Source organism: Ciona intestinalis, chromosome 8 (assembly GCF_000224145.3).
Source record: "Ciona intestinalis chromosome 8, KH, whole genome shotgun sequence".
NCBI lineage: Eukaryota > Metazoa > Chordata > Ascidiacea > Phlebobranchia > Cionidae > Ciona > Ciona intestinalis.
Window position 1 is genome coordinate 1,360,767 of NC_020173.2, and position 18,095 is coordinate 1,378,861.

The 18,095-nt window shown below is 33.6% G+C and overlaps 1 protein-coding gene and 2 non-coding genes across 3 annotated transcripts; all 3 read right to left on the reverse strand.

Moving 5' to 3' along the window:
* Nucleotides 1–1,951: 1,951 nt before the first annotated feature.
* On the reverse strand, nucleotides 1,952–17,975 carry eph-like (ephrin receptor like protein). Its single transcript, NM_001078224.1, is given in 20 exon segments — nucleotides 1,952–2,647; nucleotides 2,961–3,112; nucleotides 3,564–3,695; nucleotides 4,084–4,255; nucleotides 4,836–5,086; nucleotides 5,560–5,633; nucleotides 6,258–6,407; nucleotides 6,807–6,942; nucleotides 7,684–7,823; nucleotides 8,461–8,626; nucleotides 9,991–10,146; nucleotides 11,793–12,061; nucleotides 12,492–12,587; nucleotides 12,934–13,124; nucleotides 14,408–14,589; nucleotides 15,200–15,442; nucleotides 15,781–15,950; nucleotides 16,277–16,409; nucleotides 16,783–16,880; nucleotides 17,837–17,975. Coding segments are annotated over 20 exon segments (3,258 nt in total). The 5' UTR covers nucleotides 17,922–17,975; the 3' UTR covers nucleotides 1,952–2,385.
* Nucleotides 3,914–3,970, reverse strand: mir5605 (microRNA 5605). The gene has a single exon (NR_105075.1). It is a non-coding gene; the product is annotated as a microRNA 5605 (primary transcript).
* Nucleotides 16,630–16,679, reverse strand: mir4215 (microRNA 4215). Its single transcript, NR_034611.1, has one exon. It is a non-coding gene; the product is annotated as a microRNA 4215 (primary transcript).
* Nucleotides 17,976–18,095: the final 120 nt, after the last annotated feature.

Consider the following 18,095-nt stretch of genomic DNA (forward strand, 5'->3'; position numbering starts at 1 on the left):
CCTGGAGATATAGGCGTATAAAACTGGATTTAGAAAAATACATCAAGTACCTGGTAAATACCGGAAAGTAAACGGATATAGCACTAAAGAGCCTAAAGGTATTCGATCGTCAGCGAATCGCACAAGCATTCGTATTGTATACATAAAAGTTTTATACACACGCCGAGATTGATAGGTCTGAATGTTCTTAAACGCCTGATTGCAAACGAACTTAAAACTCTGTTTTCTAAGCTCACGGAAGGGAAATACGTTCCAAGTTCGGATTAAAACTTTCAAGGAGAAATACAGGAGCTTAGCACATGCATGTTTACCACTTTGTCGGCCATGTTTCGCATTGCTGGATGGCACAGTGTAATCCGTGCCTAAGGCGCCGATTAATTAGTCGTCAGCGTCAAGATAAAGATAATTAACAAACCAAAGGCATGTAAATAGCACGAGTGTGGCGAAAGGGTATCTTCGGCACATGGTACTTCGTTCGCTGCGGTTACCCTAAAAAAGCAACACAAAACAAGAAACAAAACGCTCGACTTTGACAGCGACCTTTACAATACACGCGAATACAATGCGTCGTATCAATCTAGGCCGATTATAATATACAACAGGTCCAAACAAGTACACACGATAATACTTATAAACTGATACGACAAATTCATTTTCCATTTTACTAAAGTTAAAAAGGAACAATTACGACATTGGAACTGGTACATGTAATTCAAACCACTTTCAGACGGCATTATTACTGAAAACACATGTCATGTAATTTAAATACAAACACAAATCATTAGATTACAACTTACTGCATCGTTCGTCGCGACGTTCTGTCTTGTCATCGAATAGGTTCAGATTTCTTCGCAATACACAATTGTTTTCGACTAATGCTCTCAATAATATTATTCTCGTATAACTGAAGGCAGCATTTAACTAGCTTTTGAGCTAAATGGTCTGTGTACAAGCTATACGACGTGTTTGATCGTCATTCACGCTGTGCAAATAGACTTCAGATCGTGTGAACACTCGAAAGCGTTCACTAATCAATGAAATAGAGACGCGCCAGACAGCTCTCTAACGACACCTATAAGCTCAACTTAAAAGCGGGGAGAAATAATATTTCGTCGGGAAATATAATATATGTTTTTTTCTAGTGTGATCGAACAGACGTATATTGGTAATGCCATTTGGTAAGTTATAGCGTTTATGAATATTAATAATTAGTTAAATCGAGGTAAAAAATGTGACAGGCAAGCAAAAAAATATTCTTTCACAAAGTTATAGTAGGATGGGGGAAGATGGGACACCTTTAGCACATATTATTTAAATATCCTAACCGTTTTTTAAACAATTACCGACTGTCTATGGAAGTTGTGAGAATCTAATTTTATAATTCTTTGAATGTTACTTGTTTACTACCAAATGGAATAAGAAAATAGAGTGAAAAGTTGTCCCATCTTCCCCCACCCTACTGCATATGTGTGCTCTCGCAAGTGGGCACGCGGTATACAAGAAACAGAACATCCGTGTTAGTAAGACTGTCGTTGCCCTGCCTCGCGAGGATAAACAATTTACATTCATTTATTCAAGTTCTAACGGGACTGTTGGATCTAGCAGTTTTACAATGCTATCAGAAAAACTTAAGATAAATCTAGCATCTATCAGCACAAGTTTGCACTGTTCCTCCGTTTATGTTGAATACCATTCACTTTAACTAGGGTTTCTGCACCTGCAATCTAGAACCCCTGAACAATTTTCCCATGCTTCATTTCGAAATCCTATATAGTATTGTGGGGTAAGATGGGAAATCTCTAGCACAAAATATCCCAAAATCCTAAACTTTAACAACGGTCTATATGGAAGTGAATTTTCTTTTTTAACTACCAAATGGGATGAGACAACAGAATGAAAAGGTGTCTCATCTCCCCCCACCCTACTATACAATTAAGCAACGGTTGTTGAATAACTGGTGAATAGAAACGTTGTATTTGCGGAAGTACGTTCCGGCTAAAATGATTTTGTACAAAAAATATGACGCATTCTCTATCGAGGTGGGTGAGCATACACAAACTGTAACTTTTCTACATGGAGCTTCGGAAAACGGGATAAAAAAGAAAATCGGCATGCAAGGACACCTTGACTTGAAGAATCGGCTCAAAAATGAATTAAAATAAAGGGAAACGCAAGCGTAGGTTACGTAGCGCAATGTAGTACCGTGAGAACGATAATAAAATAAGTGATAATTGTGAAAATTCGCAAGACAGGATCTTAAACTCATTGAAATAGAAGAAAACGTAAGAGACAGCCTTGATGTAAGTGCGTAAAATGAGTCTGTCGTCGGTGTAAGTAAGCGGTTATAATGTACTACATGGGCAAGGATGCAAATAAAGGCCAACGCTACATTGTCGATACTTCGTAACTTGAATGGTGACTTAATAGATCGTCAGATGGGGAACCGTCGACCAGATCATTCGACTCCACGTACGGTTCGGTTACTTCGGCGGGATCGGGCGTTTCGCCACGAATCAGATTACCGAGTGGAGAGTCGTTGTCAGCGATGCGACAAGTGGCGTAATTGTGGTGTGACTGGCCGTCAGTGACAGTTGGCACGGGACACGGAGTGTGTGGCGGGGAGTCAGTGAAAAATAACACGTCCTCTCTGTGTAAAAAGAGATGTACATATTTAGGCGTCGTGACACAGTAGTAGTTACTGCGATTGGCCCTATATCCAAAGGGTACGAGTTCCGTGGGCGTTATGGATTGTATACATTGTCAGCCATAAACTAAAAAAAATCCCAAATTCCCAAAATACATATGTATAAGGTGTATGAAACCGAACACCCGTGTTATAACGAATGTCGTTGCCCCGGCACGCGAGTATAAACAAGATCATTCATTCATTCGTCAGCAATGAATAGCTAAAATAAAAAAAAAGTATATTTATAAAAAAATAAAACAAACAACCATATTACCCTGTGCTTGCCGGACTGGCTAATGTATCCAGCACTCCACGTTGGTTTATCATGGCGTCCAATCTAGTTACCACTTGTTCGAAAGTGGGACGTGTGTTTTTATCACGATGCCAACATTCTAGCATCAGTTGGTGGAGTACGGACGGGCAATCCTGTAAAAATAGGTTTTAATGAATGTAACTTGATGTGTACTTGCGTGACGAGACAACGGCAGTCGTTATAACACGGGTGTTCGGTTTCATATACACCTCGTGCCAGCCTACGAGTTGGGAAATACTGTTTTGATCTTTTCTACGTTTCACTGCTTTTTTTACCCTTACATTATACATAGATACAATTAGAGCTAATCGTAGTCGAAAAATTAATCCCACGCCAACGCTTTTTGCGCATACGATTTTGGTAAAACTGAATTAGTAGAATGCCCTACGCGTATACAAATTACCTATAGTTGTACAAGCACTATAGCAAACTAGAAAAACTACATCTTTATATCTGAATACTATCTCTAGGTCAAAATTGTAAATATATTAAAGGTAATAGGAATTTTTTGTACAGTATCGTTAAAAAGCGTACTATACTGAACGTATTGTAACAAATGAATACCTCGGGAGCTGGGAGTCTATACCCATCGTTAATGGCTTGTAACACTTGTTGGTTAGTTAGACTCCAGTAAGGTTTCTCACCATAAGTGATCACTTCCCATGCAAATACACCGAAACTCCAAACGTCTGATGCCTGTATGGACGTAAAATACAAATATAGTAGGGTGGGGCAAGATGGGACATATAGCAGGGTGGGGGAAGATGGGACTTCTTTAGCATATAATATTCAAATATCTTGATCGTGTTTTTAATAATTAACAACGGTCCATGGGAGTCGTGGGAATAGGGTTTTATTATTTTTTAAATTTTCTTTGTTTAATACTAAATGTGACAAGAATGTAGAATAAAAAGGTGTCTCATCTTCCCCCATCCTACCATATATATATAGTGGGATGGGATAAGATGGGACATTTTTCATTCTCTAGCCTACAATATTTCGAAATCTAGCCTAAAAAAAAACAAGATTCCACGTTTAAAACCAAGCCATGTTTGAAATATATTTGAAAAGTAAAATAAATCACCTGTGAATATGCCTGATACGCTACTGCTTCAGGTGCCGTCCAGCGAAGCGATATTTTCCCACCCTTAGTGTTAACTGTTGACTTTTTCTCGCCTATGTGGCGGATAAGACCAAAGTCGGCGACTTTGCATACGAGCTCGTTGTTTATGAGGACATTACGCGCCGCAAGATCGCTGTTGGAAAGGAGGGGTTATTATAATGCCGTGGCTTTATAGAACTGAATGAAAGAATGAATGAAACTTACTTTATCCTCGCGTGGCTGAAAAACGTCAGTCGCTAAACACGTGTTTTGTTTTAATTAGATTATGATGTCTTAGGGTTAAAAGAAACGATTTTTTAGGGGATTAAATGAGGGGTGGATTTTTAAGAAACTACGAGTTGGGCCCGTAAGTTTTAATCGGTAAAATACTGGCAAAACAAGATAAGTTTTTGCCTACACGTTTTGTAGTTTTTGTCTATCAAAACACGATAAAAAAGAAAGTAAATCTTTAAAATAGGCACCTACAAAGTTACACACGTGACAACTCGTAAGCGGACATAAGGTGTACGAAACAAAACACTCGAGTTATAACGGATATTATTGCCCAGAAAACAAGAATAAATAAGTTTCATTCATTCTCTTAACTCGTAAGCAAGAATAAGGTGATCGAAACAGAACATCAAAAGTTATAGCTGATAACAACTGTCATTACCCTGCCACACAAATATAATAAGTTCTATTTAATAAAGATATAAACTGGCAACGAAACTTACCGATGAACGTAGCACATCTTGCTCAAGTAAGCCATTCCTTTTGCTACACCATGCAGCATGCGGACAAGAACCATAGGCTTGAAGTAACGTTTTGCTCCACGATGGTGCCGCAAAAACTTCCCAAGACAACCGTTGACCATAAGTTCGGTTACAATCATGAATGGCCGGCTTGCCATGACAACTGCTTCAAGCTTGACAATGTTGGGGTGCTGGAATCGTTCAAGGGCCTTCGCCTCGTGCAGAAAGTCAATCTATGTATAGTAGGGTTGGGTTAATATATACTAGTGTGATACCTCAATATGGTTGTATACGGAAAACTGTTTATTTTTTTAATTGTAACATAGCAGAAAATTGTTGACATTGTATTGAATGGCCGAATTAATGTTGTATAGTAGGGTGGGGAAGATGGGACACATTTTATTTTATGTTATCGTCCCATTCCGTCGTAATTGGAGAACATTTAAAGAATTAAATAACTGTATCCTCACGACTCTCATAGATCGTTGGTAATTGTTTAAAACACGATCAGGATATTTGGATATTAAGCGCCAAAGGTATCCCGTCTTTTCCCAACTATGTGATAAAACCTTTATACACGTTATATGTAAGAACATCGCGCAAGAGGTGTTAGTACCAACAAGAGGGGTTTTTAATTTCTAAATGAAACGGTTGATAAGATAATGAACCTGCGGACCATCTTACCCCGACCCACTATATTACGTACCTGTTCATTAGGTTGGCACTGCGCATGAAGCTGCTTGATGGCAACGTCGATCACTTTACGTTTACCTCCAGTATCTGTGTGGGGTTTTGACCAGTTAGAAACCGCAAAAAAACGATAGTTATTATAAGACGGATGTTCTATTTCATACACCTCGTGCAGGCTTACGGTTTACCACATATAGAACTAAGAGAGTCATTGTTTTTTTAGTGATTTATTTAGGGATAGCTGGCTCTTCGCTGCTACCATGGTAGGCGTATGTGTCCTTGGGCAAGACACTTAACGGCAACTGCTCCAACCCAGTGGTCCACAAAGTAACATACTCGGTAACTCGTAAGCTGGCATGAGGTGTTTGAAAAAGAACAACCATGTTTAACGACTGTCGTTTTCCGGCCACGCGAGGATAAAGTAAGTTACATTCATTCATTCAATCATTCATTCATTCATTTATTCATTCATTAATTCATTCATTCATTCATTCATTAAATTTTAACAATGTGAAAGACCATAGGGTTAGAGTAATACATTAGGTGTCTTGTCCAAGGACATATACGCCCACAACGGTTGCAATGCCCAGCCTTTAATACATTCCAGAGGCAAACGCCTTACCCACCATGCTACGACGCCGGTAAACGCTATTCTGTCATTCCAAAACATCTTTGTTTAAATTATTTAGTCAAAATATTTAAAAATGATTTTACCTGTTAATGTAAGCGAGCCTTGGTACACTTCACCGAATTCTCCACAACCAATTACTTTGTTTATGGATACCAAGTCAGGGTCGGTCTCACAGGAAAACTTATGCGTTTGTATCGGCCCGCACGAGAACGGGTCAACGTATGTGCGCTGGTCTAAAGAAAGGGTAGGGCATGAAAAATATCACTTTAAGGGGGGCTAAGAGGGATTTAGATGGTTGTTTTGATTTTTTGACAGCAAAAATAAACTTTTTTCTTGATTTTTTGTTTAAGGTGTTGCCTAGTCATTGACTAAAAAAAGTATTCCAAAAATATGAGTTTAATATTAGGTTTGGAACAAACGACACATTATGATATAAAACATAAAATCCCATAAATTAACAACATGTTTCGGCAAATAAAATAACCAAAAAGAGCCTTGAAATACTTTTGTTTCAGAAATATATCACGAAAATAGGTAAATATATAAAAGGAACAAAAATCCACAAAAATTTGTAAAGAAAAAAAAGAACAAAAAAAAGGGAAAAAATTAAAAAAACTCCATAAAATTTTTACCAGAGAGTTCTGTACAGACAGTGAAGCCATCACACTCTTCAGAACTTGACTGTAGAGGTTTATCGAGACATGGTTTGGACTTCTGCTTTCCTGAAGTTCCACGACATCTCCTCCAAAGAAAGAAAAACACAAAACCCTGTAAAAATTAGTCAATTAAAAACCAATTAGGTTACAGTACTGTGGGGTGAGAGGTTTTTTAAGAGTTGACGATTTATTTGCATTAAATGCTTATTGCAGAAAATTTGATTGCCTGTACTTAAATTTAATTACTACATTTGAAAACAGACATAACCATGTAGTATAGTAATTATAATGAATAAAACAATCTTTATGAAGCTATATGTGGATTAGAGATGGGGAGATCGGATTTTGGTATAATGGTTTTAGGTTACACCAAATTCTATTCAATATAGATGAGGTGAGGTCCTATAAGATAATGCACACCACGCCACCTGTGATTTAGGCACAAATTAGTTAAGTTTTTCAGTTTTTAGCAAAACGTGGGGTGACAAAGGCCATGGCCAAACTGCAGTTTGCATTCATTGTCGTCAAACATAGGGTACCTCATTGATTAATTTGATGAATGCAGTACAGTTTGGCCGTACTCCTTTGTATTGACACATAACAGCAGTTTAAAAGGTATTTTGCAGTTAAACTGTGTTACAGTCAAAAAAAGTTGAACTTGTCATGTTTTATAGTTAAAAAAAAACTTTTTTTGTGTTAAAATAAAAAACAAACTTTTTGTGGTAAACGTTATGCAGTTAAAAAAACTTTTTCGGGTAAAAGTTGTGTTGAAATATATTACATCACCCCTGTTTAAAAGTCGGGGTGTCATCCAAGTTACGCTGTTATTACACCCATGTTTACACCAACTTACCCCAAACAGTAGCACGCTTATCACAGCCACGAGGTAGACATATAATGATTCATTTGAATTGTTTGGTTTGACTGTTGGTTTTGAAGTGAGGTCACTGGACATGGTACGGACTTCTAAAACACTGCTGTAGTTGCTTCGTCCTAAAATATCAAAAAAGACGGTCTTTGATTAAAATGTAGAGATCATGGATCGTGTTCTCGGGAATTTAGTCAGGTTTTTTTTTCAGATTTAGTCGGCCGACCAAATTTCTGTGCATTTCTTATTTTAGAAGTTAGTCTGTCAAAATCGTCTGACTAAAATTTTATTCGGGCGACCAAAAAAGCAAAATCGAATTTAGGCGACGATTAGTTTTTATTCGATAGCCGAGAATGGCATTTCAGATGGGTATTAAAAATTAGGATTTTTTTGTAACAAGGAAACTGAATTTGTTGGTACCTCTGCTACCATGCATAATGTAATATACATTTTTTGGCTTCCAAAAAAATGATAATTTTATTATAAAGTTTTGTCTGGCATTAGGTAAAACATTCAAGGCTCTCTTGTCAAATTTGAAGCGTTGGAATAATATTGTTGTATATTTTAATGTGAATTAAAAAAAAGTAAATAAGAAAAAATAAGCAAAAAAAACAAGTTTAACACATTGCAATTGCAATACACAAAAAAAGCCATTAAAACAAATTTTTTAACAAAAAAAAACTCAAAAGTCAAAATACATTACATAAAAAAGTTAATTTTTATCTCAGTACTAAAAGTGAAAAAAATGTACAAAATTGTTACCTGCAGTGCTTAATGCTTGAACAGCTATGTAATACTTGACCCCTGAGTTAAGTTGAGCAAGATGGGCTCCAGTTACATTCACCAGCATATGGGAGGTAGGGAGGGTGGTGGATTTAAGCTGCAATATCGCTGTTTTGTTACGGCCCTGGTCTTCCACCCAAACAACCTGTATAATGGGAAAAATGGGTTAGAAGCATTTGTTATGAAATGCAATGACATAAGAATTTTTTTGTCGTTTTTAAAGAAATTAAAGGAATGAAACTTTAGTGACGATTAGAATTTTTTTTTTTTTAAATAAAGAAATGGAATTTTAGGGAAAGTTGCATGGGTTTTTAAAGAATATATGTCATGTACAACCTACATACCAGGATATCATTTGGTTATATGGTACTGCAATGGTTACTACAGTGCTTGGTAAACAATATTAAATAACTAAAAATTTATATATAGAATAGGCAGTTTCAAACTAAATACAAAACTTGTGTGGATAGAGTTTGGAACATACAATAAAAGTTCTCCCCATAAATATTTTCAATAGAATTCATTAAAAAACATTTTTTAAATTTTCAAGTTACCTAATTACAATTACATAACGCAATTGGAGATAGTAACTTCTTGACAGTAAAAGTTTACACCCTCAATTGTTAGTTTTAATATTTGAATAAAACTGTCACAGCAAAACGCACAATAGCTATATGAATCGTGGAATGCAATTTGAGGTTTTGAGCAATTTTAATATGATTTTAAAACTATTTTAATTTCACCAGTATTTGCATTAGAATGTAACATATATAGTAGGGTGGGAAAAGATGGGACACCTTTGGCACATAGTATCTAAATATCCTGGTCGTGTTTTAAACAATTAACAACGGTCTATGGGAGTCGTGAGAATGTGGTTTTATAAATATTTAAATGTTCTTTGTTTACTACCAAATGGGATGAGAACATAGAATGAAAACGTGTCCCATCTTCCCCCACCCTACTATACATAATATGTGTTTGATTTATTATAAAATACAAATATGAAATATATATACTATGACACTATTAGCAATGTTATCAGTGTGAAACAACTTGTTATATTTTTAAATTTCTACTTTATTAAAATTAAAAGCATTGTTAAAATTTCACATAATAAAAAATATAACATGTAATGTATATATATCTAATAATAAATATACACCCGTTTTTATATATAGTAGGGTGGGGGAAGATGGGACACCTTTAGCACATAATATCAAAATATCCTAATCGTGTTTTAAACAATTACCGACGGTTTATTGGAGTCGTGAGGGTATTGTTTTATAATTCTTTGAATGTTATTTGTTTACTACTAAGTGGTACGAGAAAATAAAGCTAAAAAGTGTCCCATCTTCCCCCACCCTACTGTATATAGTTCAATAATATCAAAAAAATAAACTGTAGGATATTAAAAAAACAGCATATATTTATATGTATATATTATATTACTTAACTTAGTAGCTTAACCAATTCCAAAATGTTCTTTATTAGAATTTTTACTCAACTAACCTTATATGATATTTGATCTCCACTTGTGTATACGGGTGGGTTCCATTGGATGGTTACAGATGTGTAATTAGAATGGATCATATGTAGGTTTGTTGGGGTGGAAGGGTGGAATTTATCGATTGAAAATGTAACAAAAGCACTGCTGGTGTTAGAAACCTAAAAAATTAAAAAAAAATTAAAATTAAAATGTGTTTAACTTATTTTTTTATCGACTGAAAATGTAACAAAAGCACTGCTGGTGTTATAAATTTGAAAAATTAAAAAAAACTAATTTAAAATTAAAATATGTTTTTTAACTTATTTTTATTGATTGAAAATATAACAAAAGCACTGCTGGTGTTATAAATTTGAAAAATTAAAAAAAACTAATTTAAAATTAAAATATGTTTTTTAACTTATTTTTATCGATTGAAAATATAACAAAAGCACTGCTGGTGTTAGAAACTTAAAATGAACCAAATTTATTATAATTTAAAACTAAAACATGGTGTTTAACTTATTTTTGTTTGTAATATCGTTTAGAGTGAGACAAAGTTGTCAATTTTGTAATTACCAGGATTTTAGGCTTAACACACGGAGTTACAATATTAGTGTAATAAAAAAATGAATTTGTATAAAATCTACTTTTACAACTGTGATAGTAAAACATAACACATGAAATGGGTTTTCTGAAACATGGGGCATATTAAATTGACACTTTACCATAGGAGCAATTTCAAGTATTTGATAGTAGGTTATTGTTTGAACATTCACACTGACTGTTAAAATAAATTGGTTCCGGTTTTCTGATATTTGTGAAGTTGGGCAAATTTATATCGTCAGAACAAAATTGATGACCATTAATTGGACAATTAAAACGTTTTTTTTTTACAAGCATAACATAGTAGGGTAGTAGGGAAAGACCTTTAGCAGATAATATATAAATATTCTGATGTTTTAAACAATTAACAATGGTCTATCGGAGTCCTGAGAAAATGGTTTTATATTTCTATAAATGTTTTTTGTTTACTACCAAATGGGACAAGAAAATATAACAGAAAGGTGTCCCATCTTCTCCCACTCTACTATATTTGAAACTGAAAACCAGAAAATATAGTCTAGTACAGCAATGCATGTTTCAAAACAGTTTCTTATCTTTAAAGTAATAAAAAGTAGGAAACATACAATGTTATGTCATAGATATGCTGAGAGCACTTCTGTTATGACCGCAAGATTAAAATAACATACTCAGCACACCATTAGTGGATCTGTAGGACTTGAAGTGTAATCTTATGCATAACACTTAAGTGGTCATTACTCTACACTCTGGTCACTAATGGGATGCTATACAGACATTGCATATCAGTTTTTTCGAGCACATCATTTTCGGAGCTACAAGGGCATTGGGGTGATGGGCCAAATCTAGCCTAAATCCCAGGTGCTTAAGGACCTTACCAAAACAGAATAAAAAAATATCAGTTTTTGATATAGAAAACTGAACAGGCATCAAGGCATGTATTAGATACCTACATAGTGGTTTCAAAAAGCTTTGACATGTTAAAAACAATTATTTATGGTGGACTAATCAAATAGCTTTTTACAAAACAAAACTGCTTCCCAAAGGCACTTAAAAACGTATATATATATATATATATATATAAGTACAGAGCCAATAAAACGTGTAAAAAACTAATAACAATAGGAAAATAGAGCTATATAGTTAATACTAATATCTATATACACACTTTGGCCCTACTGTTTAAAAAAACTTGGTTCTTCTGTCAAAATGTAAAATCAAGACTTACTTTTGGGTCAAGACTTACTTTTGGGTTGAGCATTTTATTTCTAACAGCATCTTGTCCAGTTATGGAATCGGCATGTTTATGAGTAACAGCATTTGTAGCTACAACCTGGAATGTGTACAAGCCATGCCCTGTGAGGTTGTGCATATCGACAAAGTTGGTTTTTAAGCTGCATTGATGTGGGTAGTAAAGGACATCGTCACAGGCGTCAACAGTGTATGAGGGTTGGGTAGGGTCAGATTGCTTAAAGAGGCTGGAATTGTTGTTCTGCTTGCTTAAAGAGGTAGATGCTGTGGAATTTGAGTGGTTATGAGATAGTATTTTTGTGGTGGTAACAATTGAAAAATCATAGGGGAAAATTGGTACATTTGGGGGGGGTTATGAGATAGTGTTTTTGTGGTTGGTTACTGTTGAAAAATCATTGGTAAAAATTAAGGGGAAAAATTTGCTGCAATTTTTATACAAAATCTCACTTAACAAGGTAAAAGGGTTTCACCTATGGATAAGTGAGACATTTGTTTTGGAGACAATTTGTGCGGGTGGTCGCAATTGATAATAATGGGAAGAAAAGGAAAATTCAGCTGCATTTTGTCTTTTTTTTTTAATCTAAAAAATCATGCAGCTATTTTGTGGAGTAGTGTGATATTTTGTTTTCAATAATATTTTTTTAATGTCTGTCAAAGGCAAAACTGTGTTATGGAATAAATCATATTTACATACCATGGTTTATAGAATGTACTTGACACAAAACACAGTAAAATATTTTCTGGCAGTTTCCAAAATCTTGCGGCTTTTCCCATTCAAGACGTGCTGCACCTGTTATATAAAATATATAAACATTATATTAATAATACTTAAAGAAAATAAAGTTGTTTTATCAAATATAAAGACGTTTTTACTAATGTGGGCATCTTTAAACAAAAAAAAAGTAGATCATATTGGAGTAATACTTTATTACATTAAATATAAATACATTACCTTTTGAGTTACTTAACAAAAAAAATTAGAAATATAATATCTGTATAATTTTTACAATAATTTCTAAAATATATATATATAGAATTAATACAAAAATTTTTCTTTATAATAATAAAAAATTAAAAATGTTTTATAATAATATATATCTAAAATTTACAATAGAGCTTTACTTTCCTAATTGTACCTGGGACAGTGGTTGATTTGATCACTTTAAGTTTCAATGGTGGTGAAGGTAGCTGTGGACAGACTCCACAACCATCTAAGTAACTAGTTGATACGAGGTGTCCGTCACTACACACACATGATATGGAGCCTACATGGTGGGTGTATGAAACTGATGGGCATTGCGTGCAGTTTTGATTGCCTAAAGTTGGCCTAAGAAAAAAGTTGTGTTAAATTGGAAGTTAAATTGATTTGGTATTCAATTGTAGTTGGGTGTTGTGAAAGTTTTTAAAACGTCATTTTTAATTAAAAAATATAAATATTTTCAAACAAAATTCAAAACTTTGATGCAAAATTTTAAAAGTTGATTTTTGTTAAAATGTTAAATATATATATTAAATTTAAAAAATAAACCTCCCTTTTTATAAAAAATACATATATATAATATAATATATATTATTATTATTATATACATTTTTTAAATTTTACCTATTTTTACTACTGAAAAAATCAGAAATCCGATTTTAGAAAATTTGGCAAAAATAGAAAACGAAACACATTTTGAGTTTGTGGAAATATTTTTCCGAAAAAAGAGGATTTGTGTAAATTTACGGATTAACAAAAACGTGGCTTTAATCTGTAATCCTGTTGGCAGTAATATAAATGATAGCTTAATAATTTAAAACATTATCGCCAAATCTGTTTGGGTGGGGCAAAAGGATTACCAGAAGTTGCAAATATCAATACAGGCTTAGAAGGAATTGTTGCGATGTCGTGACAGTTGGCACATGTATTTCATGGAAATCATAACTACACAAATCCGATTTGTCATAGAATTACAAATACTTTAAGCTATTGTTGATATTTATATCTGTACATGAATTGCGTATTGTTTCATTCATTTTTTAAATTTATATAGTAAGGTGGGGGGAGATGGGACACCTTTTTATTTGATTATCTCGTCCCATTTGGTAATAAACAAAGAACATTCAAAGAATTATAAAACCTTATTCTCAATACTCCCATAAAACGATGTTAATTGTTTAAAACTCGATCAGGATTTTTAGACATTATGTGCTAAAGGTGTCCCATCTTCCCACACCCTACTATATGTAGATTCATGGACGCTATTTTTCGAACTTTTGCGAATGCTCATAGTCATCAAATATAGCGAACCTTACAGGTTAATATAGTGAATGCAGTATAATTTCACACCATTAACTTGCATATACATTTTAAGTTAGGTAAAATCCCTTTTTAAATAAAATTGTGGTGCAAAATCCTATGTCACCCATGTTAAAATGTTAGGGTCACATGTAATAACCCTAGGCTAAAACTAAAAAAAAAAATAAATAAATAAAACTACACTTATACAAGGTTGTACGGTCAGACTACTGGGTAATAAATCAACCCAAGCCTAAATCTCATGGAAGTTGCTGCTATAGGACCTCAAGCATATAATATAATGTCAATTTAAGTGCTAACCCAAGTCTTACTTGTACATGTTGCGTGGACATGGTTGGCAGGTTCTCATGTTATGATCAGGTTGATAGCCTGCCTCACAGTAGCAAGCACCAGTCCTTACATTCCACCTTCCATCACTTGTACAGTGGTTTACTGGTTGAGAGGAAACTTCAGAATTTGCTGGATGCGACCTTTCAACGCAACTACCGTTTACCTGGAATTAAAAGGATTCAAAATAAATGTTTTGTGTTTTTTAATCATATGTATATATATATATATATATGTTTTGGTGAATATTTTAGTGTAGAATGAGAAAATTTATAGGTTTGTATTATTGTATAAAGTGTGTATAGTATATGTATATATAATGTATAACATATTTTTCTTTACATATATATATTTTTTTTTTCCTATATGCATATATAAATATTTATTTGCTTAATTTTAACAAATTGAAATAAAATATAATATACATAACTGTTTTATTTGTATTTTAAAATATGAAAATCTCGAATTTAACCTACTTTAGCTAAAGTATTTTTTCTAAACATATTATGTTTTTTATATTTTTTTTGGATGGGAATAGATAATGCAATTAGAAGTTTGTTCAAGTATAGTCATAAAAGCTGCTGAGCAAGAGTTTAGTACAATGCAAAATGTTTGTGAGAGTGATTACTCTACTTTGATTTGTTTTGTCCCACAAACAGCTAATTAAAATTTAATCAGCACACCGTTTAAATGGATTGCTGTTAATTACTACACCACTACTTCCTTAATGGGGAAATTAGGGAAATGAGATACAGCAACAAAACAAGCAGTAATACCTTTACTAGTGAGGTGTCTAACTCTCCGGTTAACGTCTCGGGAAAAATGGCCAAGCTTTGTATTTCCATGGGGCACACTATGCTGTAGACACGCACTGATACAAGAGCTATGCACGCGCCTTTGTCCACAATTGCAACATAGACGCCGGCGTGGGATATATCGATAGATTGTGGGATTTCTATGTTTACGATTTCAGTGTTCAGCACTTCAGTCCAGTCGGAGTTAGAATCGGCAAACTGGTCCTGAGGTTAAATGGGAAAAATTGATTAATGGATTTTATATGAAGTGGTTTATGATTTGGGAAAGAATAAGAATATGGATACTAATTCACATTGCATGAATATAAAATTTAATTCATATGAAACAAATGAAATTGTCAACAAATGTCAAATACTATATATGCAGGAATAAGCTGTGCATTTATGCCATAAGAATATGGGTCCCGATCCACACTATTACAAAACAACTAAAATCACACAAAACCAAGTAGAATTCAAATAAAATGGAAATAAACAATTTGGATCATTTTCCTACATATTAATTGTTGAAATGATCCAATACTTATTAAAGAAAATTTTACCTCAGCAGCTACTGTGTCAATCTTTGTAAAAACACTTTCGTTCAGTTGTGGAACTTCTGATTGGTGACTGGTGATTGCGTAATAAATTTTGAAAGTTTCCGGGCAGATTGTATCTTTATTCTCACATTCTCTCATCCAGAAGTTTAGCTCAACGTAAAGACGGGAGCGCCCTGTTGAAAAATTCATATATTTGAATTTTCGTATCAAGATTCGAAATTAAAAAATTTATTCACGTTGACTTGTTTTCGTTGTAGTTAAGAATGGATTATATATCGACAAATTTTGCTGAGTTTATTAATTACTTTAAATGTTCCTAATATATATGTATATATTATATATAAAGGCCATTTATTTTTAGGTCAAAAAATTAAAACTTCCTTTGAATAATATATATATATATATAGGCCTATATACCTATTTTTAAGAAAAAAAAGAAGATATTTTAAAAAAGTTGTTCTCCAAAATTGTCTTCAAAACTCGGTTGTGAAAATTTTACCAATAAGTTTCATGTAGGGAGAGCGTAGCCAGTTTTGTACGTTGGTTTTATAAGATTGGGTGTCTTGTGAGTCTGGGCAGATTTGAAAGCCACGAACTGATGGATTCAGTTGGTGAAATGTAACCTCATCCCACTGTAACAACAAAAGATTTAAATTAACAAAACACGGAAGTGTTTGGTAAAGAGAAAAGCACTGTGTGATACATGACAGGAGTTCATGGGAAAATGGGGTGTATGTCTCTTTAATGTGATGTGAAGACAAAACAAATCAAGTTAAGAGAAAAGATAATATGCTCTACTTGGTAAAAACAAAAATTCAATATACATTACATTACATAAGCGATATACCTAATACAATCATATAATACATTAATTTTAATAACATTTTAATGTATATGATTGTAATGTGCAGTAACGCTTTAATTCTTTAATGAAATTGATTTTTTGTTATGTATTTTCATCATAGGTCTGTTTACACATAATACATTGTGTTATTTATTGATCACCTTAACCTCTGGAGAGAAGTCCTCAATGTTGTTGACATAAGTTGTCATGTTCCATCCTATTAAATCGGACGTGGCATTCCTTGTGTTTAAAATTTCAACTGACAAAAAAAACAGTTATAAAAAAATACATTTTAAACAGGCTAATGAGTACTAATTATTAATTGTTAATTATTTTGAAAAAGTATGCCTACTAAGTGTTAATTGTATAGGTCATTTGGGTAAAACACAGTAAAAAATCCACACCCAAACAATTTAAAAGGCTTATAGTAATAGGAAAGCATTAATATTCATTGTGACATGACAGGTGATAAATAAACAGATACAAATTGAATACTTGGCCTATTTAACTGCACCCACCATTGGAAAATAGCTCACTAGTTCAGTATAAGTAATTTTGGTGCACAAATATGTTTGTTTGTAAAAAAATAAATTTTTCTGCTCAGTTTGCTTCTCGCTTTTGGCGTGATGGAAATTCGCAAAGCGCTAAAACATGAAAATCAATATACAGGGACAAACGCGCTACAGGATTAACATTAATTATTCATCTCAGGTCTTAAGCAGGGAAGAGTGTCCCTAACTCGTGCCAATCTTAGTTAATTGAAGCACTTAGGCAACTCAATTTAAGTGATTGAACTCTTTATATCAAAGTTAAGATAAAAATAAAGATTTTCGTTTTTTTAAAACCTTTCTACTTTAAACAACAGGTACTGGTAGTGAGGTATATATAATATGATAATTTTACAATGTTATCATTTACAGTTAATTTGCCATAAAATTAATATGCTAGTCTCATTAGCACATTTTTATTTGGTGCTAGTGAAGAATCTCCCCCCCCCACCTTATTTGCTAATCCCTAATCCCTAACTCCTAGGTTAGGGGGTTAGGTGTTGATGGTTAGGGGGTTAGTGGTTATAGGGGTTAGTGGTTAGCAAATAAGGTGGGGGGAAGACTCTTCACTAGAACCTTTTATTTTTAATATTTAACATAAAAGTAAATAACACATTTCGTAATCGTTAAATCGTAATACACACGTAACAAGAAAATGATATTTTACCTTGATATGAAGTAACGAAGTGCACGAAATTCGCAAAAAGGATTAGGAGACTTGAAACTGGAAACATCTTTGCGGGTATAACCATCTATAGAGTTTCAGAAACACGTAACAGGTGGCCATTATACACCACACACTTTATCATATTATCTGCCACCTTTGGAGAGACGCTCGTCAATTCCTATCATAATTATGTAGCTTAACTGAAACATATAGGTATACGGAGTCAAATTCGAGTTCGACTTAATACGCTGGCAATGAC